General features: G+C 35.2%; 1 protein-coding gene across 18 annotated transcripts in view; it reads right to left on the reverse strand.

Annotated features, from left to right (window-relative positions):
- The window catches only part of Birc6 (baculoviral IAP repeat containing 6), a 212,070-nt gene that overhangs the window by 167,827 nt on the left and 17,065 nt on the right, over positions 1 to 27,178 (reverse strand). For all 18 annotated transcript variants that reach the window (XR_013429101.1, XM_078029413.1, XM_078029415.1 and 15 more), the window contains exons 2-6: positions 22,190 to 22,371; positions 19,284 to 19,421; positions 11,725 to 11,918; positions 7,485 to 7,596; positions 4,631 to 4,713 (exon numbers count right to left, since the gene is read on the reverse strand). Coding sequence is in view for 17 of the 18 variants with exons in the window: in XM_078029413.1 (XP_077885539.1) it covers positions 4,631 to 4,713; positions 7,485 to 7,596; positions 11,725 to 11,918; positions 19,284 to 19,421; positions 22,190 to 22,371 (709 nt within the window). In the remaining variant the exon portion in view is untranslated. The remainder of the gene's footprint in view (positions 1 to 4,630; positions 4,714 to 7,484; positions 7,597 to 11,724; positions 11,919 to 19,283; positions 19,422 to 22,189; positions 22,372 to 27,178) is intronic.

Consider the following 27,178-nt stretch of genomic DNA (forward strand, 5'->3'; position numbering starts at 1 on the left):
GCAACTTATATCACAAAGTTTCTAGTAAACAAAACTCAATAAATGGAATTACTGTCAAAAAGTTTTTACTAACGCTCTGAAAACAGAGATCTCTTAAGAATACAGATAAAAAATATTTAAATAACAAGTATATGGATAAAATTACATATTAAAACACAAAAATATACCTTTCATATTCATTGTAAGACACAATCAGGCAAGTAACTCATAAATAAAATTCCTTTTCAAAAAACCTAAAAGAGGTTCAGATGTTATAAATTTCTGATGTTCAGAAAGTATACACTACAGGCTGACTTCCATATCCATGGGATCTGCTTCTATGGATTTAACCATCAGTGGATAGAAAACATTTGGGGAAAAAACTGCATTAGTACTGAATATATTCAGACTTTTTTCTTGTGATTAAGCCTTAAAAGGCACATAAAAGGCACAGATTGACAACTATTTACATATCAATAACGTTATATAAATATTATAAGTAATCTGAAAATAATTTAAAATTACATGTAAGAATGTAAATAGATTATATGTGAATAAAAAGGGACTTGAGCAGCCTTAGATGTTGGTATTCACAGAGGGTCCCAGAACCAATCCCCACAAATAGAGATACACAACTGTATTTCTTTCAAGTAACTGCTTATTGCACAAAACTAAAATGTTAAATTAGTTTACTAGAAAACCATAAAGAAACATAACATTTAAGAATTTTAAAAATGGTTAGGAATGCAAAACAAGACCTGGTATAATGACTTGAATTTTTTCAAATACTCAAAGCAGAATCAACTTTTAACACTCAAAAATTATCTGTTCAAAACCTGGAGCAGTGGCACAGGCCTGTAATCCCAGTGGCTCCCCTGAAGCAGGAGGATGGTAAGTTCAAAGGCAACCTCTACAACTTAACAAGGCACTAAGCAACTTAGTGAGACCCTAAATAAAATATAAAATAGGGCTGGGGATGTGGCTCAGAAGTCAGAGCCTCTGAGTTCAATCCCCAGTACCAAAAAAAATTATCTGTCCAACTTTGTGACTTCTTTATTATTTCTTTCTAGTTTTCGTTTTTCTCTTGCATGCTTCCCTGCCCACTTTTTTACTTTGATTAGTTTTAATTATAAGGTATTTGAAATGTCAGGATCCTATTACTTTAAAAAAAAAAATAACCTTTTTCCCTTACCCACTTGTATATTTCCATAGCAAAGAAAGGGAGAAAAAGAAAATCCCCCTCATAAAACATGGTATTACTTAGGGTATACATTTTTCTTTTTATATGGCAACTACAACTTAACCTGTATCTACATACAAATTCAGGGTAAACTGAAATTCAGATGTCTTCCATAAATCCTTTCACATTTCACTGCCAAGCACATATTTGGACCAAATTCCCTCCAAGCTAAATTCCAATGTATTTTTCACCCTTTCATCTTCCCTGAGGTTTAACTTCTTTATTAAAATGTTACTTATACAAGTTACACATGACTATATAAAATAAAGCCAAATGAACTTCAGTTATTTCTTTTTTAATATTTTTTCAGTTGCAGATGAAAATAATACTTTTATTTTTATGTGGTGCTGGGGATTGAACCGAGTGCCTTCCACATGGGAGGCAAGCACTCTATCACTGAGCTACAACCCAGTCCAGAACTTCAGTTATCTTATCCTAGTCATCCCCTATCCCAAGTCCAGGTAACCATTATTATGAATTCAACTGACATTTTTTTATTGCTATTGTTTATGAAATAGGGATTGAACTTGTAGGTAATCTACCACTGAGCTACATTCCCAGCCCATTTTTATTTTAGTTTAGTTTATTTTGAGACAAGGTCTTGATAAATTGCTCAGGCTTGGCTCAAACTTGTAATCCTCCTGTCTCAGACTCCCAAGTAGCTAGGTTTACAGACATGAGCCACCAGGACCAACCAACTTATATATTTCTAAAATATTTTTTAAACTTTGCTTTATTTATTTATTTTTTAATTTGGTGCTGAGGATCAAACCCAGTGCCTCACACGTGGTAAGTGCCCTACCACTGAGCCACAACCCCAGCCCCTTTAAAATATTTTTATATGGGCTGGGATTGTGGCTCAGCAGTAGAGCGCTCACCTTGCATGGGTGGGACCTGGGTTTGATCCTCAGCACCAAATAAAAATAAAGGCATTGTGTTGTGTCCATCTACATCTAAAAAATAAACATTAATATATATATAAGTCTACATATATATGTACACAAAGGGTTTTTGATTACTTTAAATAAATCAATGTCATTATACAAATCATTCTATAATCATTTCCTTGATACAAGAATGTATTAGAGGGCTATGATTGTGGCTCAGTGGTAAAGCACTCGCCTTGCATGTGTGAGATACTGGGTTCAATTCTCAGCACCACATATAATAAATGAATAAATAAAGATTCATCAACAACTAAAAAATATTTTTTAAATAATATATTGGAAAGTTACTGGAGATTGTTAACAAATATCACAGTGTTCATTCCTTTTAATTGTTGGATCATGTCTATCATATGAACACATTATATTTTATTTGGCTATTCCACTCCTGATGGGCATTTAAGAATGCATTTCACTGTCATGTATTTAAAAAATAAAATCAATTTAAAAAAAAAGATGCTTCCAGTTTTTTGCTACAATAGCCATTTATTTTATGCCTCCATGCATATTAAGGCAATTAATTCCCTAGGGCAGATAAGTAGAGGCAGAATTATTACGTAATTCTTTTTTTCTTTTTAAGAATTCAATCTCCCTCCAAAGTAACTATTAATCCTATCATCAAAATAGGAGAGTGGCATTACCCCTTTCAGATTGTCCCTTCTCTCCCTTATAAATTCAAAAAGTGCCCCAGCTCAGATATGCAGCCTCTGCCAATCCCTTTCCATCCATTCAGAGCATGACTCCAGGCATTCAGAGACCCCATAAACTTCTTGGGTTTGAGGAATCCCCAAATTTAGAGCAAAGAAGAAGGGGAATCATCAAGGCAATCAATCCCTGATAATACCCCTGACCCTGCTGCTAAAAAAAGGATTCTGACCAGCCCAAGTAGAAAATTTAAATCCACTTTCCCACAGAAAAATTTACAAGATTATATTCTATAAAGTCATGGTATAATTCTTCAAGTAAAGGTTAAGTAACTTTTTGATGACTGTCTTTAGAAATTATATATACATATACACACTCACACACACATATATACATGAACACAAACACATATGTATATATATTTAAATGGAGCATGTGTGACAGACAGGCAAAAAGCCTGCTTGCTTCTATAGAAAGAAATGAGTCCCAAACAAAAACTTAAATCTGAAGTTGGTCAATTAAGTCTGTAAATAATGCAACATGAATTTCTCATATAGTATTTTCCAGTTCAGACTGATCCAAATGTATAGGCTTTACCAGTTTCACTTCATTCACACCAGCTGATGAACATTCAGAGACTATTAATTTTAGTACAAAATGACATCTTAAAACAAAAAACTGGTTCAATCACTTACTACCCATTTGTCCTTGAGCAAATGATATGTTCTTCATTTTAAAATGGTAATTCCTATCTAACAGAGTGACTATAATTAGGGAATATTCTCAGATCTCTCATATAAAATGGAGATGATAATAATACATACTACAAAGATCAATGTAAAAATTAAATGAATTAAAAATATACAAAGTTGGTCGGGCATGGTAGTGCACTCCTGTAATCCCAGTGACTCAGGAGGCTGAGAGAGGAGGCTCACAAGTTCAAGGCCAGCCTCAACAACTCAGCAAAGCCCTAAACAACTTAGTGAGACCCTGTCTCAAAATTTATAAAAAATAAAAAGGGCTAGGGAATGAAGCTCAGTGATAATGTGCTCCTGGGTTAAATCCCCAGTATTAAACACACACACACACACACACACACACACACACACACACACACACGTTAATATTTGCTATTATTATTATTATTTCTATTAATAAAGCCTCAGAATAGTGAAAATGAGGTTCCAAAGTATAACTTCTAATTATCCAGGTTCTAAAATTGCATGCATCAGAATTTGAAGACATCAGATACACCCTAAAATTACATCAAAATTAAACACACATACTATAAGGTCCTCCTCAATGGGATTGCCTACTTACAGATTCCCTCAACAGATTAGAGATTAAACTGCTCAAGTTAATCACTCTAGAGTTCATTTTACCTAGTTTTTGGCCACAGCCTAGTTCTATTTGGCATTTCTCCCATGTAGAGATTGCCTCATGGGGCTGGGAATGTGGCTCAAGCGGTAGCGCGCATGCGTGCGGCCCAGGTTCGACCCTCAGCATCACATACAAAAAAACAAAAGATATTGTGTCCGCCAAAACACTAAAAAATAAATATTAAAAATTTATCTCTCTCTCTTTAAAAAAATTGTCATGTAGTCATTAAAAAAAAAAAAAAAAGAATAGGCTTCAGAGACACTGTATGCCAAATGATGTGATAGAATATAGACAGGGCCATCTCATTCTCTTAGAACAATGGCAAAAATGAAATGCAGTAAAATTTCAAGATTATTTTATATCAACCCAGAAAATTAAAATTAATAAGTACATCTATACAACTAACAGCCTGTAATTATAGGCTTAGAAAAATTAGACTCACCAAGGTTCATCAGTTGGTTCCCAACAAACGAGACACACACTACAAGTAAAACACATGGCTCTATCATCTCCAGATGAGGCAGGCTGCAAAATCATTGAGAGAAAGAAAGGGAGAAAGAGAGAGGCAGACAAACACAGACAGACACCCACACAGAAAAGATTAATAATCATTATTTAAATAGCTTTTTAATACAAACTCTTTCTTAAGAGTTCTTAATTTTAAGTAAAACTCTATACTGAGGTAGCCTATACTATCAGGTCCGAACAACTTACTGAAACTCCAAAAGTTTAAGAATTAGACATTTTATATGAAAAGCAGTGTTTCATCAGAAAATAATCACAAAATCAAACATGAAAGCACACACATACTCAATTCCTGACCTACTACCCTATATTTGTACTACTTAAGTATTTGAATTACAGTGCTGTGTATGAAAAGAACTAGTACAATTTATTTATAAAAACCGATTTTGAAACAAATATGTAAGAACAAAGGAAAATCAAGCTAGTTGACCTACTTCATCCAATATTCTTTAAGATATATGTAACAAAATGCTATATATTTCAGTCAGATTTTAATATATACATATAAAAAATTAAGTATTTTATAATATTTATTTCAACAAGTATTTCTATTAATGATAAAAACTACCATATAAATTATAATTTAATAATTAAAATAAATATATAGGCATATCATATATCTATATATGTTTAAAAATTTTGCTTCTATACAGTCAGTACTCAAAAATATAAAATTCTGATGACAAAACATGACTTCAATTATAACTGAAAACCAATATTAATATATTTGAGCTGGGTGCAGTGGTACACATCTGCAATTCCAGCAGCTCAGGAGGTTCAGACAAGAGGATAGAAAGTTCAAAGCCAGCCCCTGCAACTTAGCAAGGCACTAAGCAACTTAGCAAGACCCTGTCTCTAAATAAAATATTTTAAAAAGGGTTGGGGGACCTGGGGTTGTGGCTCAGTGGTAAAGCACTTGCCTAGCATATGCAAGGCCCTGGTTTCAATCCTAAGCACCATGTAAAAATAAATAAAGAAAATAAAGGTATTGTGTCCAACTACAACTAAAATTAAAAAATTTAAGAAAGGGGGTTGGGGATGTGACTAGTGGTTAGGTACACCTGGGTTCAATCTCCAGGACCATAAATAAATATATACATATTTGAGCACTTACTTTATAGATAGAATTTATTACACATTTTAAGAGACTAAGAATAATCAGTAGAATTTATTACACATTTTAAGAGACTAAAAATATCAGTCCCTAACACAGGCAGAAGATTATAGGAAAATTTTGATCTCTTTTCTGAGACGAATTATAATGAACAATAACCCAAATGAAAAAAATAACAGGGCAGCCCTTAAGAGAGATCCTTTTTATCTTGGGGCGGGGGGGATAACATGGACAGTGGTACTGGGGACTGACCCAGGGCTTTGTGCACATAAAGGACACACTCTATTACTGAGTTACATCCCCAGCCCAATAGAGACTTCGAAAATAACACCAAATTAGAAGGTAAGCTGTTAGGAAAAAAATGTGCACATTCAATACTTATTATAGGAAAAATACAGAGATTCTAACTGACCAGTCTCCAATATTACTTTTTTTGGGGGGGGGAGGGGTTACCAGGGATTGAAATCAGGGGCACTTGACCACTGAGCCACGTTCCCAGCCCTATTTTGTATTTTATTTAAAGAAAGGATCTTACTGAGTCACTTAGCACCCCGCTTTTGCTAAAGCTGTTTTGAACTCATGATCCTCCTACCTCAGCCTCCTGAGCCCCTAGGATTACAAGTATGTGCCATGACACCCAGCTCCAAACTTATTTTTACTAGAAATTTGACCAACTTTGAAGAAAACATGCAATACATGTTTGGGGGTTTCCATTAAGGTATTCAAAACACTTGAATATTAGAATAAAAAGAATAATCATCTTTCTAAATCTCTGTGAAATAGCTATAACAAATATTTCCTGAATTCTACAGTTAAATAAGCATGTTTTACACAAATTGACATTTCTTAGTAAATCAATGGTAAGTCATTCTATACTACACAGCTGAAATACACTATTACTTGAAAGAAGCTAAAATAATTTTTCTTGCCTTCCCTCTACTTCAGTTCAGTGAAGATTTCTATAATGCCCCATCCTCATATCTTTCTATCATGCTAATCACTACATTGTACACCCCTCTTTTCCTGAATACAACTGTTTTTCTTGACTAAATTGTTCCTCTCTCAACACACACAAAAAAACTGCATATATACCCTTACAACACTGGAATAAATGCCTACATAACTTCTTAAACAACTGTTCAATAACTGTTGTACTGTACCATCAGCAATGCTGCCTCTATAATTATCTGGTATATGAATAATTTTTATCTCAAAATTTAAATTCCAAGAGCAACTGTCATTACCCTAAGCTTCTACTATTGTTATGAATGCAAGTCAAAATCTAAAAATAAAATACTTATCCAAAGGAATATTTTCCAAAAAGCAAGTCCAGAAAATACTGCCAATTTGGTGCTTAAATTTTATATCAAATTTAAAAGAAAATACTTAAATATGAAGTAATTAAATTTTTAGTTACTTTTAACAATAGATTTTTCCTTTTCAAAAGCAATACAGAACACAGGAAATATTATTGCCAGTCAACATCATACAAAGGTTATACATCATAATCAAAACTTACATATATGTATATGTATACAAACAGGCACATATCTAGAGTACACAAAATAAGTTTTTGAAAAAATTACTAAAATGTTGATTACTTTACTGAAGATGACAATGGCATATGGAAAAAAATATTTTTGATAGTGTTTCTTACCTGATGATAAAATCCAGCTTGAGCCATGGGATCTGGTTGTGCCCACCTATAGCCTACATGAGGCCATGAGGTAAATGTCTCCCGTCTATTAGCTTCACTATACATCAATGATCTAAAAGTAAACATACATCATATAATTGAACTTAGGCATCAAAATATAGAGAAACTCCTATTTAACATGCAGAAACATTTTTCAGAGTTCAACAAAAACTGGAAATGGTCTACTGAATAAATTTAAATTTTAAACTAAAAATGATCACTTTAGGACTTTCTCTTAAACAGAGTAGGGAAAAACAAAATCTGATCAGTGGGTATTGCTGTTAAATGATTCCACAGGTAGACTAAATTAACCAATTTTAAGCAATTAGCAAGCAGAAAACAGAAAATGTGAAAATGAAAAGGCAGAAAGCCCCATGCTTTCAACACATGCCAAGTTTTGCATAATTGAATTAAACTGCAACCAAAGTAATAGTGAGTTTTTTCCCTCAAATATACTGAGGAAGTGTTATTTTGATTTGCTTTTCGTTTGTTATTGTTGTTGTTGTTGTTTTAATTTTAGATGGACACAATACCTTCACTTATTTTGGGGTTGGGGGTACTAGGGATTGAACTCAGGTGCACTCAACCACTGAAGCACATTCATAACCCTGTTTTGTATTTTATTTAGAGACAGGGTCTCACTGAGTTGCTTAGCACCTTGCTTTTGCTGAGGCTGGGTTTGAACTCATGAGCCTCCTGCCTCAGCCTCCCAAGCCGCTAGGATTATACACATGCAGCACTGAGTCTGGCCAATACCTTTATTTTTATTCATTTATGTTTATGTGGTGCTAAGGATAAAACCCAATGCCTCACACATGCTAGGTAATCAATCTACCACTAAGCCACAACCCTAGCCCTTTTGTTTTTTTAAGTAGAAAGCAATTTTCTGTTCTTTGACCATAGAAATCCTTTCCCAGGAAAAACAGTACCTCCAGGGATTTATCAAAAAATTAAATCCTCACAGGTTTTCATATTAAAATATACTAGCTTACTTGGAACTAAACTATAACTTAAAAAACACAAGTGTATTTTTTAATACTTTGACTTTTTAAAGTCAAGTCCAAAGGGATTCAAGTAAGAAATTACTGATAAGAACAAGTTACTCTTCCTAACACAAACTTGTAACTGGTAACAGCAAGGGGGAAAAAAGGACAAAGAGGTAAAAGTCGTCAAAAAGAGACCAAATACATAGTTCTCTTAAATTCTTCCCTCAAATTAATTAGTACACAGTTTTCTATAATATTACTAGCGAGCTTATATTTACACATAATTGTACTCTGGATTTAAAAAGGGTAGAAGGATGGGCTAGGGCTGGGGCTGGGGCTCCGCACTTGCCTAGCATGTGTGAGGCCCTGAGTTCAATTCTCAGTACCACGTATAAATAAATAAAATAAAGGTCCATCAACAACTTAAAAATTTTTTTAAAAAAAGGCAGAAGGAGGTCTTAATGGTTCAGGGTTTGTCAAACATGCACAAGGCCCTGGGTTCAATCTATTATTTAAAAAAAAAAAATCTTATGGGTTAGAAAACCATTTTCATTCACAGGTTATAAATCTTCAGAATTGCTCCTAGAACACAAAACCAGTCTCATTTACTTATACTACCACTAGACTCTAACTCAACCTTCAACAGACCTAAGTTCATCAAAGTCCTCATAATGGTGCATGCCTATAATTCCAAAGACTCAGGAGGCTAAAGCAGGAGGATCACAAGTTCATAGCCAGCCTCAGCAACTTACTGTGGCCCTAAGCAAATAAGTGAGACGCTGCTCAAAATAAAAATAGGGTTAGGGGTGTGGCTCAGTAGTTAAGTGCCACTGGATTCAATCCTCGGTAGCAAAAAAAAAAAAAATAAGTCCTCATAAGATTCTGCATTTTTTTAACACTTTTGGGTTTTTTTGGACCTACTATATTTATTTTTATGTGGTGCTGAGGATTGAACTCAGTGCCTCATGTGTGCGAGGCAAGCCCCAGCCCCCTGTAATTCATTTTTAACGAAACAAACACTACATTAAATTAGTATTTGGAGCTGGACACCATGGCGCATGCCTATAATCCCAGTAGTTCGGGAAGCTGAGGCAGGGGGATCATGAGTTCATAGCCAGCCTCAGCAAAAAGCGAGGCGCTAAGCAATTCAATGAGACCCTATCTATAAATAAAACACACACAAAAAAGGTCTAGGAATGTGGCTCAGTGGTTGAATATCCCTAAGTTCAATCCCTGGTACCCCCCAAAAAAATTAGTACTCAGGACATTTTAACATTCCCAAAAACAATGAAAATCCTATCTGATGAATGCATTTCCCAAAATATGACATTTATCACAGCTTCTTTAAAAAGAAACCCTGCAACTATGTGCAAAGAAAATAGTTCTGCAGGGATGCATGTTTTATGTCACTATAGGCATTGCTCTTAGATAAGAAAAGCTTGTTCAAGTTATGTATTTTTTTTCTTTCTCCCATTTCCAAACATATTCTAAAGCATATTTCATGGACAGGTATATCAATTATCACCTGATACTCAATTTAAAAGCAACAATCTCTATATTTTGTCCAAAAAGAGAGAGACTGCAATATTGCTCTAGAATATAATATTCTTCTTGATAGTTAATGTAATTACTGAGTCATTTATGTAATAAAACCATTTAACAGGGGCTGGGGATGTGGCTCAAGCGGTAGCGCGCTCGCCTGGCATGCGTGCGGCCCGGGTTCGATCCTCAGCACCACATACCAACAAAGATGTTGTGTCCGCCGAGAACTAAAAAATAAATATTAAAAATTCTCTCTCTCTCTTAAAAAAAAAAAAAAAAAAAACCATTTAACAAACACAAATAGGAAAACTAAGCAAAGTAACAGTTTGCCAAAAGATAAACTATTAATTTTGCCACAGTTTAAATAAAGGTATTGTGTCCATCTACAACTAAAAAAAAAAATTATTTTTTAATTTTTTAAAGTGAATTCATTTGATAGTGCCTTTGGTAACATCAGCATAGCATGAGTTACTTCACAAAAATGCATATAAGGGCTGGAGTTGTGGCTCAGTGGCAAAGAGCTTGCCTAGCATGTGTGAGGCTCTGGGTTCAATCCTTAGCACTGCATGAAAAAAAAACAAAATTAAGATGTTATCCATCTACAACTACAAAAATAATATTTTTAAATGCCTAGATAGTTTCAAATCCCATTCAATGGAAATGTGCACATGTAAAATGCTACATGAAAAAAGCAGATGTGAACATGTATCTAATGAAAATCGTTACATTTTAGCCAGGCATGGTGGCAGACACCTGTAATCCCAGCAGTCGGGAGGCTGAGACAGTAGGAAGGCAAGTTCAAAGCCAGCCTCAACAAGGAGAGGCAGTAAGCAACTCAGTGAGACTCTCTCCAAAATACAAAAAAAAAGGGGACTAGAGATGTGGCTTAGTGGTTGAGTGCCCCCAAGTTCAATTCCTGGTACCAAAAAAAAAAAAAAAAAAAGACCTGTTACATTTTATACTACAGTAAAGCATATCTAAACTTTAGTACCCACTAGGGATGGAATCCAGGGCACTTTACCACTTTAGGCTATATATCTATCACTTGTCCCCCACACCTCCTTTTTTTTTTTTCTTTTATTTCTCCCTTTTCTTTTTTTTCCCCTCCCTTTCTTTTTGTTTGAGACAGGGTCTTGCTAAATTGGTAAGGCGAGCCTCAAATATGTGCTACTATTCCCTAAGCCTCCAAGAAGCTGGGATTACATCTCACTGCTACTCTGCTCAGCTAAAACTGATAGATATCACTTCAAATAGCACATCATTTAAGTTGTTAAAGAAATGCTCTTTCTTTCATTTCACACAAAACAGAGCCTCAATAAATCTCCTGAAGAAAATGATCACTGAGCTATGATTTTTACAATACTGTTTGAATCCAGGAAAGGACAGATATTAATTCTTCATTGTTTTTCTTTAGAAAATAATAGCTAACAACATTTTGTTTTTAATCAGTTTTTAAATTTGTTAAAATTTAAAAATTATCTCAAAGGGCACAATATTTTATCAATAGCAAAGTAATTCTTACATTTTGCATAGTTACGATGACTTTGTTTATACGAATCAAGTTTTCAAAATATTTTTAACCTTTTTTATCATAATCATATGATAGTAATTTTTAGTTAATCCAAAAACTAAAAATTCAATCTATCACCTCTCTTTGTAAGCAAAACTCATACCTGTCTACAGAACGGCCTGGCCCCACTCCAAGTTCTGGACGTGCACTAGGTAAGAGGTAAGACAATCTGTCCATCACTGAGGACGCCACAGGTAAGGCAGCAACATTTTGATTTATTTTCTTGAGTTCATTTACAATGGCACTGGCAATGGACTTCAACACATGATGAGGAAGATGAAATGTAACTGTGGCCCACTGAAAGAAAATAAGCAAAGGAAACATACGTAACAATTTAACCAAAAATCACGACTTAACCTAATTCTTTATTTGATAAGATTATCAATCTCAAATAGGTTTACTACATTAGTTTATTATTGACAGAAGGAGCTTACTGTTATGTTAAAAAAAAAAAAAAAAAAAAAAACCTCTTATTGAAACAAGTCAAACACGAAAGCAAACTGTCCACAACAGATGAACAATTAAAAAAATGTAGTACTCCAGAATACAGCAGTTAAGAAGGAAGTTCTGCCATTGGTGACAACATGGAGAAACCAAGAGGACATTATGTTAAATGCAATAAGCCAGGCATAGAAACATAAATACTGCATGATCTCAAATGCAGAACCCAAAACAGTTTAACTCCTAGAAGCAGAGAGTAGATGGGTAGTTACCAGAAGCTGAGGTGGGTGTATAGAGATGTTGGTCAAAGGGTACAAAGTGTCAAAGAATAAATTTCAGTGACATTAGAACATGATGAGCTCAAATAATAATGTATATTTCAAAAACTGCTAGAAGAGCAGATTTTGAACATTCTTACCATAAAGGAATGATAAATGGTAAGATAATATCAATTAGTTCCATTTAATCTTTTCACAATGTATTCATATATCAAAATATCATACCATATCCCATAAATATATATAATTATTTATCAATTTAAATTATTTTTAATTTTTTAAAAATTTTAATAAAACCTCAACTAATTACCCTGAAAAAGATGGTTTAAAACTGAATGGTGGCAATCTTCTTTTATATCCTACCACAATTAAATGGTACTAAAAGCATCTGTCATTTTCCATATTCACCTTGTATAAACATAACATTAAAGAACAAAGTACACACTCAGATATATCCATTCATAAGAATATTTTTGAACAATTACTATTACTGGTGTACATGAGTATTCAGCCCAGCTTAACAAATGCTTTGGGGGTTTGTTTTTTTTCTCTTTTTTCTTTTTTTTGGTGGTGGTACTGGGGATTGAACCCAGAGCTTTGTGCATGCAAGGCAAGCACTCTACCAACTGAGCTATATCCCTAGCCCATGCATACGTTTTTGTTGCTGTCATCATCATAATCCAGTGTAGTAGCTAAAGGCATAAGCTTTGAAGTCACACAGACTTGAATTTTCAGCCCAAATTCACTAAAAACAATATACAATAAACGTCTATCCCAATTATTTATTTATTTTTTAAAACTTTTTTTATTTTTTGGAAGTAGTTGGAAACAATACCTTTATTTTATTTATTTATTTTTATGTGGTACTGAGGATCGAACCCAGGGCCTCACATGTGCTAGACCAGAGCTCTACCGCTGGGCCATCACCCCAGCCCCCCAATTATTTAATATTGTTTTGTTGTTGTTGTTGTTGATGGACCTGTATTCATTTATTTATGAGGTTCTGAGAATCAAACCCAGTGACTCACACATGCTAGGCAAGCACTCTCCCACTGAGCCACAACCTCAGCCCCCAATTATTTAATATTCTAATAACTAAAGAAGTCACACAGCTAGAAAAAAAAGTAAAAGAAAAAAACTGAACTAAAAAAAGCTAAATATGAGACTAGGAATATAGCTCAGTTGGTAGAACACTTGCCTTGTATGCACAAGGCCATGGATTCAATCCCCAGCACTACAATAAATAGTTAGATAAATAGGTAGGCAAAGCTAAATATTTCTCTCCCAAAGAAATAAGTCTATAAAGTAATTTCATCTTTACATCTTGTGCTTAGATAAGTTGGAATGCTTTCCACTCTGTGTAGTATACTCTAGGCAGTCTAGCAAATTATTATTTACACCTTTGTAACTGGAAAAACTTATGACCAAAAATATGACTTGAACTGCCACAAAATAATAAAAAAATAAGAACATTTCACCAGATTTCTATATCTAGCCTGTTCATATATACAAAGCCTCTTCATGGAAAGGTAGGCTGCCTTCCCTTGAAAAGGGGTACTATGACAATACCCCAACTATATAATATAAATCATACTCTATAGAGTTTTTGCCAAAGAGACTTGTGGGCATTCACCACAAGTGACTGTACTAGAGAAAAAGTCTTTTAGGCATTACAAGAAAGTGGCTCTGAACTGACCTAAAACATGATGTGGTCATCAAACTAAAGACTTACAACAATTGTATGATTAACAGTTAGGCACAAAGCTGTCTCAGAGAACTATAAGTCTACAAAACCACACTGTAGTTAGTTCTATAGTTCCTGAATGCTTAATTGGAAGATCTAGAGAAAAAGCAACTGGAAAAATCTGCACATTAGCTCTTTGCTCCACTCTGAGGACCATTAAAGTAGGAAAGGTCAAGAGGCCATCACTAGAATTATCCTTCTCCACTAGGATATGCCACAGCATTACCATATTCCTATGAAAATTTCTGAGATTAATATGTCTATAAGAGACTTGAAAGATAATGATGGTGATCACCCAGTCTCATCTCCATCTAACTAGCCTGTTTTGCCTATGCAGAATGTAAATAGAGTTTAAAGAATGACCCTGGATTGTAAACTATCAGGCAGCAAAGTCAAATGCAGGTGCTGTCCCAGATGAGGCATTTTTATTGAAGCAAATCAACAAATTTCCTAGATTCTGGTAGGCAGTTATAGTTCTATCAAATATTTTTCTATATTGATATTAAGGACTTACCCAAAAAGTCTGCTTTTACCTGGCAGGAACAACAATAGATCTTCACAATCTTAACCCCAGGACTCTATCTCATGTTCTTTACCATATCCATAATGTAATCTGCAGAAATTCTAATCATCCTAACATCTTGCAGATCACTTACACTGGTGGTGATAAGGAGAAAGTTAACTAGAAATTTATGCTTTAGTAAGATACTTACAGAGAAGATAAATAGTTTTCAGAAAAAACTCACAGTCCTGCAACTGTGGTCAAGTTTATAGAAATTCAGTAGAAAAAACATTTCAGTATATTCTCTCCAAGGTGAAAGACAACTTGCTACAGCTTATAAAACCACTTAGATAATAATAAAACACAGGATGCTTAGCAGGTTTAAGTCAATCTTGGAGCCAATATTTAGCCTATCAAAACTTGCTACACTGACCTTACACATCAGTAAGCAGTACATAAGGTTGCTAATTTTAAGTGGGGCACAGTCAAGAAGTTCTGCAACAAGTCTACTTCATAGTTCAAGATGCTCTAACATTTTTACTTTAAGAGTAAATTAAGGGCTGAGGATGTGGCTCAAGCGGTAGCACGCTCGCCTGGCATGCGTGCGGCCCGGGTTCGATCCTCAGCACCACATACCAACAAAGATGTTGTGTCCGCCGAGAACTAAAAAAATAAATATTAAAAATTCTCTCTCTCTCTCTCTCTCTCTCTCTCTCTCACTCTCTCTCTCTCACACTCTCTCTTTAAAAAAAAAAAAGAGTAAATTAAATGACAATGACACTAAAAGCCTCTGTGACGGGCTGGGGTTGTGACTCAGTGGTAGAACACTTCCTACTGCTTGTGAGGCACTGGGTTCAATCCTCAGCATCACATAAAAATGAATAAATAAAAAATAAAGATATTGTGTACATCTACAACTAAAAAAAAATTTTTTTTTTAAAAGTCTCTGTGGCAAATTCTGTTGCTGTAAAGAGCCTCTGGAAACCTGAATTGGGAAAATTCCAAAACTGAATGCCAGAGTCTTAAAGCAAAACTGTGCCCACTCATGGAAATAACTATATTGAGAAACAGTCCCTGGCTTCTTCCCAGATATACATTAATTCCATCATGAACTAGGTGATATCTGATATACCAAACCATAATTTTGGGCATGAGCAACAAGTTCTTTCATATGGTGTCTTAAAGAGATCAGTCTTGAGAAAGTCTTAAAAAGGCACAAGTTGAATAAAAGCAAGTGGCTCAGACTTCTAGAATAACTACTACTACTGCATGTTTCCCCCTTGTTCCACATTGATAGCTTTATAGAGAACTCCTTATGATGAGATAATCTGAGAGGGAAACAACCTTGGTCCTGATTCACAGATGGTTTTGCACCACATGCTGGTATCATCCACGTATGATGACTACAAAATTATTGCACCAATCAGGAGGAAAAAAGTAAATCTCACTGGATACAACTTCAACCCATTTGTTAAAGTTGGCCAGAAGTGAAGATCCTCAATGACTAACAGCTTATATGTGTTGGCTGGATGGTAAGGCACTTGGAAATATCAGAAATAGAAGACTGTTAACAAGAATGTCAAGGGTAAAAGTCTACAAACAAATTTCAACAATAAACAGTATGAAAATATTTGTGAAATATGAATGCTCTGCAAAAGGCACCAATAAGAGGAAATGATTATATGTGTGTTTGTGTGTGTGTGTGTGTGTGTGTGTGTGTGTGTGTGTGTGTATAATCTACACATCAGTCAGCCTTCTCCACAGCCAGTACTATTCAATGGTCCTGTACACAAAAGGCCATGGCCAAAGATGAAGGCCAGGTATGACAACATGAACTTCCTTTCACCAACACAAACCAAGAGAGCGGTATGACTTAGGGGGAACAGCCAGCTATCTGATAGCGGGGCACCTATACAGGAATCCTTCAGTCATATATTAGGCAGCAATTTCTCTTCACTGTAACAGATGTGCATTGTTGATAATGCATTCACCTGTTCTGCCCACAACACTTCTGCCATTATATCACTGCAGGTGGAATGACTAACAGAATGTCTTATGCACCATAATGGTATTCCAGACAACTTTCCTTCTGACCAAGGAAAGCATTTCAAAGAAAAAAAAAACTGCAGTAATGGACTATTGCCCATAAAACTTACTGATCTTATCACATACAGAAGGAGTTGGCCTGACAGAAAAGTGCAATATATGTACACAGCCTACTATCAACTCATTTTCAACACTAACTGGGAGAGACACCAGAAGTTTGGAGTTCCACATCACTAGATGAAGTACACGCTTCAAATCAACAACAACAAAAAAATCATAATATCGTTTCTCCCAGCATGATCCCGATATTATACCTAATAAAAGCCATTCAGATTTTCTTTCTTTCTTCCTAATATTTTTTTAGTTTTCAATGGACCTTTATTTTTTAATTAGATGAGGTGCTAAGAATTGAATCCAGTGCCTCACCACTGAGCCACAACCCTTACCCCTTTCTTTCTTTCTTAAGTTCTATAGGTCTTACTTACTTCCTAAAGGAGGAATATTCTACCAGGGTTACAACAATGATTCCATTGAACTAGGTGTTGAAATTGCTATGAACAAGCAAAGAAGCATTTATTCTACTGGTCAAATAAAAGCTGGCTATTCCCCCTAAGACATATCCCTAGCCTGGTTTATCATGGTGAAAGAAAGTTTACATCGTCATACCTTGTTTGACTGAAACACAAACAAGGGGATATTGGGTTGATTCTGACTAAAAGGCAAAGAGAACTTAGATAAAACCCGAGAGATTTTCTAGGATGCCTCAGAGTACTTCTGTGTTCAATGGTAAAAGTTTATGAAACATTACAACAACCTAAAAAACAGAGCAACACTGAAGATTCAGATTGTTCAGGAATGGCAATACTACACACAGAAAAACATAACGGCATTATATATAAGATTTTTTTGTGTTGTTAATTTAATCTTTAAGTAACTCAGTTCTGTTACCTAAAGAGTAAGATCATGACTAAATTTTAAAAGTAGTTAATATCATCTAGGGGAGGGTAAAATACCTGTTGAAGCTTTTTGTCTCATTTTTCTGGAATAGAGAATCTTCCCTTGTAACAAGGATCAATGCATCTTGTTATGAAAAAAAAAAGTATGATCTTTCTGTGTGTATGTGTTGTTGTTTTGTTTGTTTTGCTTTTGTTTTTGTTTTTTGTGATGCTGGGGATCAACCCCAGGGTTTTGTGCATGCGAGGCAAGCACTCTACCAACTAAGCTCATTTAGAAACTGTATACAGGGAAAAAATAAGAAATATAAACTATGTATGGAGACAGAGCAGACTGTGCCAATTATTAAATTGATGTCTCTCAGCTTCTGCTCTATCATATTGGGGCTGAGGCAAATATGTTTCTTGTCAGTTTCCTGTCAACAGGAAAACAGAAGAGAAACTAGAAAGTGTGATGAAGAGAGAAAGACTTGTTCCTTGGTATTAAGAGTCATTATTATCACCAATGATTAAGGGAACAACCTGGTGGTAGGAGTTTATTCTTGGCAGTCTCACCATTTGTGTTTTTTTTTTTTTTTTAACATTCCCAAAAGGGGTTTCATAGAGTTCCCTTAAAGGTACTACCATCAGCTACATAGCACGTCTCTTCAGAGACTGAGTCCCAATTCAACAAGGTCTTCCTCTGAGCACTTTCTCCACAGAAGTCTAAGTCCAGATCCATGGAGTCTATTCTCTAAGCATCTAGATTCTGATTATCCTAACCTCTTTCTCTTTGTTCTTCTATACAGAAATGCAAGCTGCTTCCTGTAGTTACCATCTCTGTGTTACTCAGGATGTCCTTTATACTTTACGGTTCTCAAAAACTGTAAATCAAATCCTCACAAAAAAAAAAAAAAATCCCTCTGCAGAAATTCATAGTACGGTTTCTGCTTTCCTAAACAAAACATTCCATTAATGGAGTATGGATTAATAAAATCAACCTCAAAATAAAATTCAATGCAAGGATTTTTTAAAAATCAGCCAGATGTGGTGGTACACACCTGTAATCCCAGCAAATTGAAAGGCTGAGACAGGAGGATTCCAAGTTCAAAGCCAGACTGGGCAAGACCTTTTCTCAAAACCAAAAGTAATACAAGCATTCAGTGGTACAGAAACCATGCATTCAATCTCCAGTAACACACACACACACACACACACACACACACACACACACACACACCAAAAAAAAAACAATGCAGGATTGGTATGCAAATACCCAAAATACAGTCTGAAGTGAAATAAAGTAAGGTATATTTCAATATTTAGTATAATTACAACCATACTTGAAAAAAGATTTAGCTTTGATCATCGGCCTTATATCCTTCAGTATGAAAGGCTTCTATATATTATATTTACAACTCAGAGAAGCCTTAGCAGGGCACAATAGCACACACCTATAATTGCATCTACTCATGAGGATATAAGTTTGAGGCCAGTGTGAATAACATAGCAAAACCCTATCTCTAACGAAAACTTTAAAAAGGGCTGGAGATTCGGGTTAAGGGCCCTGGGTTCAATTCCCAGTTCCCAAAAAAAAGAGAAATTTACAACAAGAACAGTTTCAGAAGAGAAGGGAAATGAAATGCAAAAGGATGGAGGTATTCATTCTATTATAATCCCAAACAAGGTAAAAAAAAAAATTTTTTTTTTGTTTCTTACCTTAGCAACTTTATGGTTTGCTGCAGTCTCATGAGATGTATTTTTTAAACCATCTTTGAGCTGTGTGATGAACAAATCATAACCCTCTGTACTGGAAACATCTACCTTTTCTAAACATGCTGATAAAAGTTGCTGTGCCTAAGTAAAAAAGATGATCACAAAAAATTAAACACAACAAAGTTAAATTCAAATCCTCAATCAGATATTTTGATTTGTGATGGTTATTACAGGTACTATAAAAAACTTATCTACTTTTAATTCTATTACACAAACCCAAATTATCATATAATATTTTAAAGGGCTTGTTATTAAGAATAATGCCATTTGGTAAAGTTTCAATACATATTATTACAAACCAAATCAAGAAAGAAAAATGAACAAGCTGAAACCATGAGCAAAAATCAAAAAGGTAAAATTTTAAAGAGATACACAAAGATCTCCAATGAGCTTTAAATACTGAAAACTATGCAAAGTTATTCAGCAAGTAATAAGAAATATTACTCACATCTTCAATATGAACCATTTAATGGAACTATATGGCTGATATAAGAAAAAGAATACCCATACAAATCATACCAAACCCTATACTTCAGGGAAGATAGTGACAAATTACTGTAATGCAGTGAATGATGCCTAGAATGGTGGAATGTCTAAAATGAATATTATGTGAACAATGGGCTTGCAATTGCACGCCTCTAATTCCAGCTGATTAGAAGGCTAGGCAGGAGTAGAGTTCAAAGCCAGCCTTAGCAATGATGAGGTACTAGGCAGCACAGTGAGACTCTGTCTCTAAGTAAAATTCAAAATAGGGCTGAGGATGTGGCTCAGTGGTTGAGTGCTTCAGAGTTCGATCCCAGGTACACTTCTCGCCCCCGCAAAAAAAAAAAAAAAAAAAAGTAGAACCATTTGTCCAAAGATTTTAGACATGCCCCCAGTCTCAGATATTCTAGTAACAAAAGGATATCTGTTTTGAAACTTAAACTTTTAGCAACATGCTTTCAATATTGACATATAATAGACCACTGCTGTATGACATAACTGTGAAATGTAAGTGAATACATTTTAGCATTTAAAAGAAAAAGCCAAACCAAAGAAAAAATGCAAGTAGAAACAAGTATACTATGCTTAAAATTCACACATAATGTTTTTGCATCCTAACAGGAAGTATATTATAATTTTATAAACTAATCATATCTATCAACTGCAAAATAATTAATAACCAACACTGAGCATAAATATAATTTCTCACTTTATTATGAATACAGCATTATCATCATTTACATTCTATTTAAGATGATTCAAAATCCAATTATTTCGAAAAATGCTTTCAAATTATGCAAATAGCAACCCCCACAAAGAACAAAATTAAGTTGGGATAAACTTAAAAATTAAGTAACATGCCAGGCACAGTGGTGCATGCCTATAATCTCAGCTCTTAGGAGGCTAAGGCAGAAGGATGGCCACTTCAAGGCAGTTTGGGAAACTCAGAAAGACCCCATCTCAAAATAAATTTTATTTTTAATATGTTTTGGTAGTTGTAGATGGACAGAATGCCTTGTTTTATGTATTTATTTATTTATTTTTATGTGTTGAAGACTGAATTCAGTGCCTTACACATGCTAGGCAAGAACTCCACCACTGAGCTACAGCATCAGCCCTCAAAATAAATTTTTTTAAAAAATGCTGCAGATGGCCAGGCACCATTGCACACGTCTTTAATCCCAGTGGCTCAGGAGGCTGAGGCAGGAAGATCATGAGTTCAAAGCCAGCCTCAGCAATGGTGAGGCACTAGGCAACTTAGAGAGACCCTGTCTCTAAATAAAATACAAAAAAGGGCTGGGGATGTAACTCACTGCTTGAGTACCCCTGAGTTCAATCCCCCATAGACCCACCCACCCCCCAAAAAAAGTGCTGCAGATGTAGCTCAGTTGTTAAGGCTCTTGGTTCAATCTCCAGGGCCACACAAACCGCACACACACAAATAATAATAATAATAATAACAATAATGAAAATTTAGAACTATAGAAAAACACTTATGGATGCAATTTAAAACTGGGGTTATTAAGACATGATACATAGCAAAGAGTACTCGTTTTTCAATACAGAATCCTCCATTTTTAATATTAAAAAATAAATAAATAACAAACCACCTCTTTCCCTAACTCCTCTCATGTTCACATAACCACAATGGGATGAATACAAAAAGAGTACAGGGCAGAGTAAGAAAGAAAACAAAAATAGATGAGAGAAAGAAAACAGAAAAGGGAAGACAGAAATAAAGTGAGAAGAAATCTGCTCATGTGCTCTCTGGATTTGTGCTCTCCCTTTCCCTTGACTAAAAAATGAGACCTGAAGCAGATGTCTAAAACTTAGGAACTAATCTCAGTTTTCAAGTTACCAAAGCCGACCCTACACTTAGCCCTAAACTGCTACTACAAATAAATCATCTTATTTAATAAGCCACTATATTCTGAGATCTCTATTACAGCTATTTAGCTTGTTTTGATTCACAGTTCACATCAAAAATAACATTTCAAAGAGTACTAATTAATTATGCTGAGGAAAGACAAATATTATTTAAAATGGTGATTGATAAGAATTCTTGTTTTATTTTGTTGAGCACCCATGGGTGCTCAACCACTGAGCCATACCCCCAGCTCTTTTTATATTTTATTTTGAGACAAGGTCTCACTAAGTTGATTTGGATCTCGCTCAGTTACTGAGTATGGCTTTGAACTCTCAATCCGCCGGCCTCAGTCTCCCAAGCTGCTGGGATTACTAAAATGTGCGCAGCAATTGGTGGTTTTTAATATGGATACCTATATAACATCCTTGAAGGACAACTTAATTTCATTTAACATCCAACAGATTGGAAATCACATTAAGAGATACTTATTTCAACTTACCTCTGTAACGGGCAGTTCAAGTTGAACCACATCATCCTGCTTTGAAACTGGTGTTTGCAGAGCAGTGTCTAACAATAAGATTCCATTAAGGTCCTTCCTACAACCTACTGCATAATCATCCACAAATATAACTTTATCCACAGCAGAAATATACTGACATTTCACCTGTCCACCTGGTTTAGCTGTCAAAAGAACAAAAATTAAACACTTAAAATGTTAAAACCAATAGTCCATAAAAAATGTTTTTGTGGTAACTACATATAATATATAATCCTGGACTAGAAAAAAATGCTCTAAAAGACATGACTGGGACAAATTATTAAAGTGGAATATGTACTAGAAAGTGTCAATGTGAAATTATAAATACTTAACAACTATATTGCTATTATGAAAAGAGAATATCACTGCTTTAAGAAATAAACACAGAAATAGTAGGATTAAACAGGCCTGATACATGCAAACAACTCTCAAAGAGAATAAAAGTAGTTATGTGTGTATATATGTGGGAATGAAAAGTAAATGTGAAATATTTAAAACTGGTAGGAACTGGGTAAAGGATAAAGGGAAGATTTTTGTAGCATATTATTCTTGCAATTTTCCTCTAGGTTGAATTATTTCAAAATTCAATTGTTCAAAACAAAATTTTTTTAAATTAGCTATTTTCTGTTATTTCTGCAAAGTTCAATAAACATAAAGTCAACATAGACTTTATGCTTATTAGAAAATTACCTCCAAAGTTCTTGAGGGCTTTATTATCTGCGATTACACTATGAAAAGTATTTCTTTCACAACCTAAATTATGAGAATTAGAAAAGCCCCTGATTCAACTACCACTGAGAAGACAGAAACCTACCACTGAGGATCAATGCTGACTAAAATTCTGAGTTAAAACCAGAGAGGTACTTTAATGGAAAGCCACCGAGCACACCATAAAATTTCATAACAAGAATTTCAAGTCTTACAAAATGCTAAGCATCAGAAGCTTCAAATGGAATTTTAAAAGTTATGAAAAAAGATAACATTCATTTTACATTTAGGTCTATAAAAACATTTACAAGATCAATGTTATCTTTATTCTATAAATACAGAGTGTCTATAAGGGCATTTTTTAATATATATTTTTTACTTGTAGACAGACACAATACCTTTATATTATTTATTTATTTTTATGTGGTGCTGAAGATCCAACTCAGTGCCTCACAAGTGGTAGGAAGTGCTCTACCACTGAGCCACAACCCCAGGCCTATAAGGGGACTTTTTGGGTATGGGGGAAAATACTGGGTATTGAACCCAGGGGTGCTTAACCACTGAGCAACATCCCCCAGCCCTTTTATTATATTTTATTAGAGGCAGGGTCTCACTGAGTTGCTAAGTGCCTCACTAAATTGCTGATATGGGCTGATACTGGCATTCACTACCATGTCAGGTTTAAGGGGACTTTTTAAAGACTGACCAACTGCAAAATTTTATTATATTAGCTAAGAAACTTCTTAATGGGTAAGCAATCCCACTGCTAACATACCTGATTCTAAACTCCCACCACAATGCTGTAGAACATGCCTATTACTAGTACTGCCACTGCCTAATGATTAAAAAAAAAAAAAAAAAGCAGAAAACTGTAAATAAATCAGGGGCCTATTCATCAATATGTAAAACAGTCATTAAACATATTATAATCAACGAATATTAGAACTGGTCTTCATAATCCCAGATTATTATATCTCTCTTAAACTTACCTGGGTATCTTGGAAATATTACAAAATTGATCAGCAACTAATTTATGATCTACATAAAACAAAAAAATTTCATAAAATTTCTATATCTGAGTACCAGGTCTGGAAATCTGAAATACACATTAATATACAGAAAAAATAATAACTGGCCAGGTAAGGTCCCAGCAATTCAGTAGACTGAAGCAAGAGGATCACAAGTTTGAGCTCATCCTTAGCAACTTAGTGAAGCCCTAAGAAACTTAGCAAGACTCTGTCTCAAAATAAAAACAAAAAGGGGTGGGTAAGTAACTCGGTGGTATAAATGTAGCTGAATGGAAAAGTGCCCCTGGGTTCAGTCCCCAGTACCAAAAGAAAAGAAAAATAATATCTATAATACAGTAAATAGGAATATATGCTAGCAATTCTGGTCTCAAGGTAAAACCATAAAGAACAATACAAATTGAAGGAACTCATGTGGAAAAACTTATAAAATAGTTGTAGAAATCAATAACTATAAATTATTTTAAACTCTAACTGCTTTAATGTTTAAGATATGTAATTAATTAAACTTTAAAAATCACAAATCATTAATTTTCCCAGGTAAGTATATAATGGTACAATTCCCAGGGTTTTCAAATGAGTTTCCATACAACCATGGGATTCCGTGATGTCATTAGATTCCTAAAGAGAACATGACAGAAAGAAGTTTAACAATCTGTGTGTGTGTGTGTGTATGTGTGTGTATGTGTGTGTATGTGTTTTAACTTCTTGCCCTATGCAACACTAGCACTCAAAATGATGGACAGTGATCAAACAGTCTTGTCAGCAATTTCTTCAGAGGATTTTCCAGGCCCATATAGCAGCATGCACAGAAACACATTCATTGGTTGAGTCCATTTTCAGTTTCTGAACACTGAGTTAGGGAAGACCGTTCATAAATAGTATGAATGCCATACTGCTCAGAAGGGGAAAAGGGTAAACTGATGCCAGGCATACTCGCCCAAGGATCACCTTATTATATTTGCAAATATCTTATTTCCAAATAAGGTCACATTCCCAGGGTCTCCATGGACATGAATTTTCAGGGAAGACTATTCAATCTACTGTCCCTTTTTCTGTATCTTTTACTCAACCTGAGAACTTCAATATTTGTCACTGTATCTAAAGCAGTGCTTACAGTGAAGTTCATACAAATTAAAAGTTTATATTGTGGTGTTCAGAAACTGAAAATGGACTCAATAATCTAAGCTTCCTACTAAAAAACTAGAGAAAGAACCCAGGTGTGGTGGCATACACCTATAATCTCAGTAACTCTGGATACTGAGGGAGGAGGAATCCAAGGTTTGAGGCCAGCCTCAACTATTAAGCAAGACCCTGTCCAAAATTTTAAAAAGGGTGATGTAGTTCAATGGTGGAATACTCCTAGGTTTAATTCCCAGTACAGGGGTGGGGAGAGGGGACCCTACAGAAAGAACAACAAAATAACCCAAAACAACCAGAAGAAATAATGAAGTGAAATTAAAAATTGAAAAAAAAGGTTCATGATGTAGCTCAGCAATAGAGCACTTGATTAACACGTGCAAGGCCTTGGGTTCAATCCTGTTGTGGTTTAGGTATGGCATCCCACATGTGAGAAAATGCAAGATTTGGTGCTGAAATGATTGGGTTATAGGAGTCTTAACCCAATCAGGGTATTAATCCCCTAATAGGGATCAACTGAGTGATGACTGAAATGGTAGGGTGAGGTTGGAAGAGGTGGGAATTGGGGCGTAGCTTTGGGGTACCTATTTGTATCTGGCAATTGGACACCTCTCTGCTTCATGTAAGCCACTTCCCTCTGCCACACACTCTGCCATGATGCTTAGCCTCACCTCAAGCCCAAAGGAATGGAACCTACTGTCCATGCAGTGGGACCTCTGAAATTGTGAGCCCCCAAACAAACTTTCCTCCTCTAAAGTTGTTCTGGTTGGATCTTTTAGTCACAGCAGTGAAAAAGCTGACTAAAACAAATCCCAGTATAGAGAAAAGACAAAGGTAAAAACAAACTGAAACCTGGTGAGGTTGGGTAACTAGGCCAAGATCAAAAGGTCACAAATAAGGACCACAACTGTTTATTCCAAACTCCAGGGCCCAGGGCCCTATCCCAACTGGAGCATCATCTGGTGCTTTAACTTGCTGCTTACAAACAAGTGAAAACTCTGGCTCGCATCCTAGGCCAGCTGAGGCACTAGGGCTACTGCTCATCAGATTCTGCCCTATCCTTAGAAGCCTTGCTACTAACTGCTGGGTTCTGAGACAGGGAAGGTTCACTTGAGATACTTGGATATTTAAAACCCAGAAGGAAATACAAATCAAAACTACAATGAGATACAACTTCTCACCCATTAAAAAGGCTATTATAAAATAAAGAAGGAAATGGGGGGAAGGAAAGAAAAGAGAAGCAAGGGAGGAATGAAAAAAAAGGAATACAGAAAATCAATACAAGCAAACAAGCAGTTCATTGAAAGTATCAATAAAATTGATAAAAATCTAGCAAGACTGATTAAAAAAGGCAATACAAATTACTAATATCAGGAATGAAAGAGAAGATACAGTAAAGATTATGTAGATATTAGCTGATAAAAAAAATCTATGAAGCCAAGAGCAGTGGCACATGCCTGTAATCCCAGCAGCTCGGGAATCTGAGGCAGGATGATTCAGCAAGGCCCTAAGCAACTCAGTGAGACCCTGTCTCTCAATAAAATTCAAAAAAGGGCTGGGAGTGCGTCTCAGTGGTTAAGTGACCCTGAATTCAAACCTTCATCCCCAAAAAACAAACAACAACAAAAAAAAACACTGCTGGCCCTCAATATAGATCAGTCTGCATCAGTAGACTAACCAACTGCAGATCAAAAATAAAGGGGGAAGGGTGGGGTTGTGGCTCAGCAGTAGAGCACTCACCTTGCAGCGGCTAGGCACTGAGTTGGATCCTCAGCACCACATAAAAATAAATAATATAAAGGTATTATGTCCAACTACAACTAAAAAAAAAATTTTTTTTTTAACAAACAAAAAAATTGGGCTGGGGATGTGGCTCAAGCGGTAGCGCGCTCGCCTGGCATGCATGCGGCCCGGGTTCGATCCTCAGCACCACATACAAACAAAGATGTTGTGTCCGCCGAGAACTAAGAAAAGATAAATAAATGTTAAAATTATCTCTCTGTCCCCTTTTCTCTCTCTCTCTCTTTAAAAAAACAAACAAACAAAAAAATAAAGGGGGAGTTACTTCTGAGGGTAT

This window comes from Ictidomys tridecemlineatus, chromosome 12 (assembly GCF_052094955.1).
Source record: "Ictidomys tridecemlineatus isolate mIctTri1 chromosome 12, mIctTri1.hap1, whole genome shotgun sequence".
Taxonomy (NCBI): domain Eukaryota; kingdom Metazoa; phylum Chordata; class Mammalia; order Rodentia; family Sciuridae; genus Ictidomys; species Ictidomys tridecemlineatus.